This window comes from Peromyscus leucopus, chromosome X (assembly GCF_004664715.2).
Source record: "Peromyscus leucopus breed LL Stock chromosome X, UCI_PerLeu_2.1, whole genome shotgun sequence".
NCBI classification, from domain to species: Eukaryota; Metazoa; Chordata; class Mammalia; order Rodentia; family Cricetidae; genus Peromyscus; species Peromyscus leucopus.
Window position 1 is genome coordinate 92,779,396 of NC_051083.1, and position 10,513 is coordinate 92,789,908.

At 43.5% G+C, this 10,513-nt stretch overlaps 1 protein-coding gene across 1 annotated transcript; it reads right to left on the minus strand.

Annotated features, from left to right (window-relative positions):
* Positions 1 to 7,472: 7,472 nt before the first annotated feature.
* Positions 7,473 to 10,279, minus strand: LOC114710839 (splicing factor 3B subunit 2-like). The gene has a single exon (XM_037198934.1). It carries the CDS (start codon positions 10,268 to 10,270, stop codon positions 7,634 to 7,636), a length of 2,637 nt encoding a protein of 878 aa, XP_037054829.1. The 5' UTR covers positions 10,271 to 10,279; the 3' UTR covers positions 7,473 to 7,633.
* Between the last annotated feature and the right edge of the window lie 234 nt (positions 10,280 to 10,513).

A 10,513-nucleotide genomic window follows, 5' to 3' on the forward strand; every position in this document is an offset into this window, starting at 1 on the left:
TACTGACTTGTAGTTGGTTGTTTTTTCTCTTTTGGTCTTTGAGGGGCCCGCCACCCAGCTTCCAAATAAATCACATATGGAGGCTTATTCTTAATTATGAATGCCTGGCATTAGCTTGGCTTGTTTCTAGCCAGTTTTTATTAAATTATCCCATCTATCTTGGGCCTCAGGGCTTTTATCTTTCTTTATTCCTGTATACCTTTTATTTCCTTCTTACTCTGTGTCTGACTGTGTAGCAGGGTGGCTGGCCCCTAAAGTCCTCCTCTCATTCTCTCTCATTCCTTCTTTTTTTCCTCCCAGATTTCTTACTCTATATATTCTCTCTGCCTGCCAGCCCCACCTATCTTTTCTCCTGCCTTGCTATTGGATATTATTCAGTTCTTTATTAGATCATCAGGTGTTTTAGACAGGCACAGTAACACAGCTTTACAGAGTTAAACAAATGCAACATAAACAAAAGTAACACACCTTAAAATACTGTTCCCCAACAGTAACTAGTATTGCTTGAATTTTTATTGCCCACCCACACATAGAGAAGCACACACGTGAGAAAGACAAAAGTGATAGATAGATCTCTCAAACTCCAGTGAGAAAGCAAATAAAGTAATAAGGAAGAACCCAATAAGTAAGTATAAAAATATCCACATTGTTCAATTAAATGAAATGGTGAACAGCAAAGATATTCCCATTCAAAGCTCCCATCCACCCGTCATTTAACTCAATTGTTCAAGAAGCCAAAAATGACAGAACACACTGTGGGCCAGTGGGTGAGGAAGCAGGCAGTGTTTGCCACTTGCTCCAGGCCACAGGATGGGGAATGAGGCCTATACAGCATTTCAGGTCTGTCTACCTGCAGGGCTGTCACAGGTGCTCTCTCTCCCACTCAATCTCCACTTAGGTTTGTTCTCTTTGACTCTTCCAGTTTCTACTAAACTTATGTAAAGATCAAAGAATGTGACAATGTAGCTAAATGGTAGGAAACTCTCACTGTGTGTTTTCCTTCACAAATGAGATCATTAGCATTTGCCAATCTACAATTTGCCTTTTCTCATATTACGTGACATCTTTGCTGTTAGTACATATCATTCAATCTCCTTGTTAATAGCTCCATTAATATTCCATTGGATGTGAATATAAATATGGAAATGATTACACATGCTATTTTTTCGTTTGTTAAATTAAAATAATGTATTATTTCTCTTCTTTCTGAGACAATGGACATTTTTTATCTTTGAGATATCTCCTGACAGAATTTTCAATCTCCTGAAAACTCTATCTTCATGTGACAGTAAAGTTCTACAATGCAAGATGTAAGTGCATGTGCATGTGTGTTATGCACATAGATATACATACTTGTAGAAGGGAGAGGCCCATTAAATAAATCATGCAATTTCAGGTTAGTTTCTTTGAAAGTTTAAGAATAATCAAGAAAAAAATCTGAAATAAAAAAAAGCTCTTTATCACTGTCAGAGCTGTTCTAGATTAACATATGCACACATTTATTCTGTCAACGCATACATTCTTTTGAGAATACTTTTCTTTAGAATGTAACAATAAATTAGAATATTCTTCTGTCTTCCTGTATGTTTTTATCTTTTTGTGTGGATCACTTTCAATGGATGCGGTCTGCATATTTTAAGATATTAATTTCAGTTGCTTTTCTGAGTAAAAAATATCTTGGAGTTAAAATTAATGTGCAGAAGAGAAATATATAACAACAAGAAGGTTAAAAATCTGCTCACCCTACTCCTCAGTCTGTTTGCAAGTTACCCTCTATTAAAAATTGTGTTTGTCCACTCCAAGTTAATGGATCAGGCCAGCACATGTGGTGGTCCATGGCTGTAGCCCAGCACTTGAAAGACACAGTAGGATCATGTGATCAAGGCCTTTCTGGATTAAAGTAAGTTCCTGGCCTGCTTGGACTGTAGTGAGATGCAGCAAGAGAGAAACAAACAAGCAAACAAAAAAAACAAACCAGAACAAAAAAAAAAATCAAAAGAAGGCCATGCCTTTATACTTAAAGGCAAAACCCAGTGCAAAACTATTTTGTCACCACACAAAACCCTCTTCCTTATGCTGTCCAATTCCTCAGTGAACCAGCTCAAGAGCATGACATGTTTTTCAGAACTGCCAATTTCAGTCTCGACTCTTTATGCCCTAAATTACGGGAAGCACCTGTTCCAAAGCCATGTGCAATTACAGGTAATTCAAAGATAATGTTTTGAAACAGAAAGCCAAAGATAACTGCCTAATTTTCAGAGATAGAACTCCCATTTTTGTTAACTTCAGTGATTAAAATACATGTATAAGAGCTAGTGAGATGGCTCTCTTCCACAGAACTTGGGTTCAGTTTCTAGCACCCACATGGCAGTTCACAAACTGACTAATTCCAGTTCCTGGGCATCCATTGACATCTTCTGGCCTCTGTGGGCACCAGCCATGCACATAGTGCACAAATATATAAGCAGACAAAACTCTCATACACACAAAATTTAATTATATGAAATTTTGCTTATATTTTGCTTTAATTATATGAAATATTTGTTTTAGCCCCAAATCAGTGTATGTATATGGGAAGACGGGTTCTCAACCACCCTAAGGAGGGAATGTAGGGACAGGAGATACAAAGGAAAATACACTAAGTCTAGATTCTGATCAAGGTGCCACTTTATTTCCTTTCACAAGGGTTTATATAGTTCCGCAGGGTGGGGGGAGAAAGAAGCTGCCATCTGCATAAGGTGGGGCAAGCTAACAGGGTGTTTGTATATGATGTTCACAGGGTGAGAGGGTCAAGGGCTCTGACTCAATGTCCTGTTGCTAGGCAACCTGACTGTAAGCTGATCTAGTTCCCTGTCTTATTGGGGGTCTGTATTTTTCCACTAACTAGAGATTCTGTCCTTGTCCCTGACAAGTTTTTTTTGTTTTTTGGTTTTTGGGTTTTTTTGTTTTTTTGTTTTTTGTTTTTTTTTTTGTGTGTGTGAGTGTGTGTGTGTGTGTGTGTGTGTATGTGTGTGTGTGTGTGTGTGTGACAGTTTTTCTCTGTGTGTATCCCTGACTGTTCTGGAATTTGTTCTGTAGACCAGGCTGGCCTCGAACTTGCAGAGATCCTCCTGGCTCTGCCTCCTGAGTGCTGGAATTAAAGGCATGTGCCACTGCCACCCGGCTTAGTTTAATAGTTTCATTAAAATATTATTAGAATACTTTAAAATTTATCATTTTAAAATTTATCAACAGTTGTTATATATTCTTTGACATGTGCAATCATCAACTAAATCTAAATTTAGACATTTTCATCATCCTCAAAAAAAGTCATCCTGTAACCAGGGACAGTCACTCCCTATTTCCTCATATCTCCTCTAACCTTAACCACTAATGAACTTTAAATCTTTGTACACATGCCTATACTCTACAATTTCTACAAATGTAATCATATAATTGTAGTCTTTTCTGGTTAATTTCTTTCATTTTGTATATTTTCAAATTTCTTTCATGATGTAGAATAAGTCGGTTCTGTATCTCATTTTTTACATAGCTGAATAATCTAAAAATCCTGCTTATCTTGTCCTTGATTGATAGGCATTTTGTTTCTACTTTGTGATGTTATGAATGATGCTGTCGTGAACATTCATGAACAGATATTTTGGGTGAGCATAATTTTTCAGTTCTGGAGGCTGGAAAGAAGGCTCAGCAATTAAGAACATTGGCTGTTCTTCCAGAGGACATAGTTTTGAGCCCCAAAATCCACATGGTACCTCATAACCTGGTTTACTTGGCTTCACATTTTTTTTTTGTTTGTTTTTTTCAAAACAGGGTTTCCCTGTGTAGTTTTGGTGCCTGTCCTGGATCTCGCTCTGTAGCCCAGGCTGGCCTCGAACTCACAGAGATCTGCCTGGCTCTGCCTCCTGAGTGCTGGGATTAAAGGCGTGCGCCGCCGCCGCCGCCGCCGCCGCCGCCGCCGCCGCCGCCGCCGCCGCCGCCGCCGCCGCCGCCATCACCACCCAGCCTGGCTTCAGTATTTTTAAAATATTTGTATTCTTTCATTTTTAAAAATTAAAATGTAATTATATCATTTTCCCTATCCCTTTCCTCCCTTTGTCTGAGCCCACCTTGTTCCCTTTCAAATTCATGCATCTTTTTGTGGTTCTCTCTCTCTCTCTCTCTCTCTCTCACACACACACACACACACACACACACACACACACACACACACACACACACATACACACACACACACACACACACACACAACAACACACACACACACACACATACACACACACACACACACACATACACACACACACACACACACACACACACACATACACACACACACACACAGAGATTGGTTATTGGTATTGGATAACTAATCAGCGGGATTCATCCCTGGAGAAGACTATTTCTCCTGCTTTCAACATTCCTTAGTTTCCTGTAGTTCTTTTGTTTATTGACATGAGATTCTCTCCTTCCATACCAGCATTTCTTTTGTTGTCATACTTGTTCAGATTTTGTTTAGGCAGCTGTGGGGCGTTTACCCACCAACCCACAGTTCCCCAGAGTTTTCTTGAGTGTGGGAAGCAGTAAATATTAGATAGAAGGATTTAGATTGCAGAGACAAACAGGTAGAAATTAAAGGATAGCCTTGAGAGGGCCTGGAACCTTTTCCCACAGGCCCTGACTGTCTCTGCCCCAGGGTATTTATAGACACCAATGGGGTGGAACAAATGACCTCCCCCCCAGCACAGCCAAGTGCAGACCATCTCAGACACCTGCACTCAGGCCCGTGGTCCTGATCATCCTCTCTATGAGGACCTGCAGGGTAAAGCCACCAGGGACCTGAAAATGGGCTCCCACAGGCAGCCATACTGTGGAGGCATCATGGGTCTTAAGCTTCCCTATCATGTCTAAGAGACACAATCATACCACGCCTTTCCAGGTCCTCTGGCGGTTATCATCTTTCCACTCACTCTTCCATGATGTTTCCCGAGCCTTAGGTGCAGGAATTGCATTGTATAGGTATCAACTGAGGTTGGACAGCCCACAGTCAGTTGTTTTCTTCACCTTGACCAGTTGTGGTTTTCTGTAATTGTTTCCATATGTTGCAAAGACAAATTTATTTGATGAGAAGTAAGAGCTATACTTGTCTGTGGGTATAAAGATAAATGGCAATCCTATAACTTCATGTCTGATGTCAAAGGACTTGATGGCTCTGCCCTTCCACATTTTCTGCATATAGCACAATTCTTTTTCTTGGGCTGTTTCCAATCCCTATGTGCAGCTCTACTTGGATATCGAACTTCTAACATCTTGGGGTCTCCAACACAATCCAAACTTTACTTTTAGAGCCTCACACAATGGTCTCTCAGGGCCTGCCTTACTGCACATTGCCTGGCTTCAGTGGCTCTCCTTGATCATAAAAGAATGTACCACAACCCCCTTGTTTATGTGTCTTTAATGATTCTAAAGCCAGAACCACATGCACAACACTGTCAAGTTTATCTGCCTGCTTAGGGTGAACCCTGATACCCTTTGATCCTATTTGAAGCAGCTTTCATTGGTTGTCACTTTTTAGGAGCATAATATTCCTGAGACCTTTTCTTTTCACAAATTGGAAGCTTAGCTGGGAGGGAATTTTTACAGGGCCCCTTTCCCTTTAATCCAGTTCAATGTAAGCCTTGGTCCAACATTAAATTTTCTGATGTTCTTTCCTCTTTCAAACTGTACTTTTCATATATATTTTTGTCCTACTTTTCCATTCTCATTGTAAATTTGCATAAGAGTTATTACTAATAAGCACGTGACTGAGTCAATATTAGGCTGTTTTGGAATCTCTTCCACCAAATAAATTCATCCATTGCTTTTAAATTTAACCTCAGGCAAGCTTTTAGGAAAAAGGCAGAAGGCAGCTACATTCTTTGCGAAAGTATCACAAGAATAGCCCAGTTGCTAATATTGTTCTCTAAAATCTCCTGAGATGGGTCTCCACTAACTACATAACTTTCAGCATTTCTGTCTTACAAGCTCCTACTAGGATGGGCTGTTAAACTCTGCTTACAGAATTCGACTGCTTTCCTTTCACAAAGTTCCAAAGCCTTCCACATCCCTCAAAACAAACAAACATGGTCAGGACTGTCACAGCAATAGCCCACTCCCTGGTACTAGCATCTGTATTAGTTATTTTTTTATTGCTATGATAAAACACCATGACCAAGGCAACTTATAGAAAGAAGGGTTTATTTGGGGCTTACATTTCCAGAGGGATGGGAGTCTATTACCATCATAGCAAGGATCATGTTGGCAGACAGGTATGGCATGGCATGGTGCTGGAGCAGCAGCTGAAAGCTCACTTCCTCATCCAGAAACAGGAATTAGAAAAAAACACTGTTAATGGCACTAGTGTTTTGAAATGCCCCCACTGTGGTTGATATATTATGCACTTCAATAAACTTATCTGGGGGTCAGAGAACAGAACAGCCACTATATTAAACATAGAGTTTAGGCAATGGTAGCACACGCCTTTAATCCTAGCATTCTGGAGGCAGAGATCCATCTGGATCTCTGTGAGTTCAAAGCCACACTGGAAACAGCCAGGCATGGTGACACACACCTTTAATCCCAGGAAGTGATGGCAGAAAGCAGAAAGGTATATAAGGCATGAGGACCAGAAACTAGAGGCTTTGTTAAGCTTTTAGGCTTTTAGCAGCAGCTCAGCAGAGACACTTTTGGGTGAGGACCCAGAGGCTTCCAGTCTGAGGAAACAGGATCAGCTGAGGAGTTATCGAGTTGAGGTTAGCTGTGGTTTCTGTTTCTCTGATCTTTCAGTGTTTACCCCAATACCTGGCTCTGGGTTTGTTTTTATTAATGAGACCTTTTAAGATTTGTGTTACACCGCCCCCTCTCCAGTGACAGACCTCCAACAAGGCAGCACCTCCTAATCCTTCCCAAGTAGTTACACCAACTGTGGACAAAATATTCAAACACCTAAGCCTATGGGGACCATTCTCATTTTTACTACCACAGTTCCTAATTGGAGAACTGGGCAGATAGAGACAGGCAGATCTCTAGCATGACTGATGATCCCTGGGTCACAGTGAGAGATCCTGTTTCAAAAATATCTTGATGGATGGCTCCTAAGGAATGACACATGAGGTTGACCTCTGGCTTTGATGCACAAACACACACCTGTGTGCACACATGCACCTGTATATACCCATAAAAGATGGCTGTTCATAAATCTGTGTTTGACTGTTCTTTATTCTTATTACTTTGAGTATATCATCACACTTTGCTTTGGACAACATTGTTTCTAATAAGAAATGGTTTATTGGGCTGTACTTTTTGTCAGTGGCCAAGTACTTCCCCACAAGGTATGAGGCTCCGGGTTCAATCTCTAGTACTGGAAAAACATACTTATTAATAATACTGTGGTCATTTTATACATGCTGTGTGTCACTTTTTTTTTTTTTCATGTATTCGTCCTTCCTTGGGAAACAGCTTTATTTACAAAACAAGTCTAAAATAAGAACATGAAATGACAGCCTAGGGAAGTACAGGGCTAGCTTTGGGGACCCACATATAAAGCCCAGACATATAGACAAAGGGCCTAAAGGAAAGCCAGCTATGTGAGAGGGACCTAAAATTTGAATTCCTTGTATTTCTTGCTGCCCCCACGACTGTCCTGGGGCTGAGCTTTCCGTTTCTTTTGCTTCTGTTTAGCAGCATGCTCAGCCACCATGTCACTGAAGTCTTCTTTCTCTACTTGTGCCTGCTGCTCCCGCACATGTTCCTCATACTTCTGGGTCATGGCCATGGGGTCCAGCTCCAACTCCTCAGGTGCCAGCGCTACTTCCACACCTTGCAGTTCAGGGGCTGGACCCTTCCGACTCATAACCGTTGACATGTCATAAATGTGGGTTGATCCCATCATGGCTCCCCCAACTGTGGCTGTTCTCTTCTCTGGCAACACAGTGAACAACTGAGGTGTCTCACTGCCATCCATTGCTTCCTCAATCTTCTTCTTCCTCAGCTCAATGAGTTCAAGGGTCTCCATTCCAGCTGGCACAGATGAGAATCCTCCAGGAGTGATGAGGCCACTGTCAGCAGGTGTAATAAAGCCAGTCTCATCTGGCTTGTCTTCATCACTTTCCTCCTCTTCCTCTTCTTCTGAGGACTCTTCATCAGACGGTTCCAGTTCTCCCCAAGGGGTCCGATCAATCTCTTCTTCTTCAGTTTTGGTCTGAAACTCAGCAGCATTGGTTCCGAACACATCCCCATAAAGTGGCTTCCCAGTTTCATCTACGGGGGGTTTGCCCCATCCACCAGCATGGTATCCAAAGGAACAGCTCTCAGGAATAGGTGAATTCAGCCCAGGGATTTTCAGGTTCGGGTAGGATGGGGGTGGCCCATATCGCTGCATGGCAATCAGCCACGGGGGAGGGACTTTGTGGGCATTGGGTCCTACTGGCATCCCTAAGGAAATCCTTAATTCATCAGATAGATCTCCAGGCTTCTTCTCCTTCAGCCGGGTCTCAAACTCCTTCCCCTCGTAATATAGGTCTCCATGAATGGTCAGCTTTGGTTTGGTCTGCCACTTGAAGAAAGCATCATGCAGTTTCTGGTAGTCAATATCAATCTTCCCCATCTTGGGCCGAACCTTCTCTCTCATTTTTGACTTCATGGTCTTTTGTTCTTCCTTCTCCTGCAGGGCCTCTCGCATCTCCTGAATGCCTGTGCGTTTGATGAAGTCTGGCAGCTCAAAGGGGGGCTTCTCAATGCCTCGTTTGCCTTGCAGATACTTGCGCTTAAAACACCAGTGGCGTGGCACAGGGACGGAGTTCCGGGTGGCCTTGAGGTGAACCAAGAGCTTAGGGTCCTGTGCCGTCACATCATGCATCTCCACAACATCAGGCCGAGCCACCAGCTGCTTGAGTTCCGCAACAGTAAAACGATTCATTCGGCGCAACTTCTTCTTGGACAGCTTAGGGGCTTCTGGCTTCTTTTCCTGTTCATCATCACTGCTGTCATCATCACTGTCCTTGTGCTCCTCCTCAAAGCCCTTCTTCTTAGGGACTGCAGAGTTCTCCATTTTGTCAAGTTTCTCTGGCTCCTTTTCTTTTTCCTTCTTCACATCATCAGTAAGCTTGAAAGCCTCAAAAATCCTCTTGAAAAAGATGAAGTTGGGCTCATAGATTTCAGGCTCTTCAGTCACATATTCAATCTCGACATCAGCAGCAGGGGAGTCAGAGCCTCGAGATCGAGCTGAGTCTTTCTCTCTGTCCCCAGAGCTCTCTGAAGATGCTACGCGTACCCGCTGGGGCTTTTTCTTCTTCTTTCGGTTCCGACGCTTCCGGTTTTTCTCTTTTTTGGATATGGACACGGTGTCCTCCTCAGTCTCTGATGCTGACTGTCCTAGAGATGAGCGAGTGTCTGTCTCCATTTCTTCTTCCTCCTGCTGAGAGTTCATCTCTTCCTGACGGCTCTCCTTCAGCTGCAGAATCTTTTCCAAAGCCTGGGGGATCTTGGGGCCCACAGAGGGATCATCCATCTCTCTGTTCTCATCTCCAGGGGGTGGTGGGGGACCCCGAGGACGAGGAACAGGGGCCCCCATGGGCAAAACAGTGGGAGTGGGAACCACAGGACCTACTGGAGCAGCTACTCGAGGTCCCAGGGGGGTACGAACACCCAGCTGACCCATATCTTGAGGAGGCCTAGGGACTGCAGTGCCCATCTTGGCAATCTCCTGCTGTCGTTCCTGCTCCATTAACACAGCTGCCTGTTTGGCACGTTCCTCTTGCTGCATTAGCAGAGCTGCCTGCTGCTGCGCCAGCTTCAGCCGTTCCTCTTCTGATAATGCCACAGGCTCACCAACTCGGAGAGGAGGCGGGGGTCCCAGATTTGGTGGGTGAGCCATAGGAAAGCCAAGGCCAAGGTCTGGTGGAGGTGGTGGAGGTGGTGGTGGAGGTTGCAGAGGTGGGAGTCCCATAGGTGGCGGCGGCATAGGAATCCCAGACAGCTGTGCTGACATAGGAGGAGGAGCGGCTTTGTCTCCATCTTCTCCTCTTAAAACTGGTCGATTCAGCACGATGCCAGTCTGGCGGGTGTAGGTCTGCAACCGCTCAACCAGCTCCTCGCGACTCCCTTGGATCGGAGCTCCTATTTCCGCCAGTTTGGCCTGAAGCTCTTGGGCAGCCCAGGCGCCATAGTGGCCTGGAGGTGGCGGCGGCGGCAACTGCAATTCTCCTTTGGGAGGTTCGGGATGCTCCGCCGCCATCTTAGCCACAAGAAGTGTGTGTCACTTTTTTTTTTTCTTGGTGCTTTCAAATGTTTCTCTTTATCTGGCTTCCAGTCTTTTGACTTTGGTGCACCTGAGTACAAATTTCTTTGTGTTTATCTTACCTGGAGTTTGTTGTTTGTGATACTAGTATGTTTCATTAAACTTGAGTCATTTTCAGGCATTACTTCTTAATTTTGTTCTATTTCTCTATGTCCTCTCCTTCTGGCACCACCCCTAAAG

What these genes read in the sequence shown, in the direction of transcription:
- LOC114710839 (XM_037198934.1), bottom strand. Translation starts at nt 10,270, where the DNA reads ATGGCGGCGGAGCATCCCGAACCTCCCAAAGGAGAATTGCAGTTGCCG.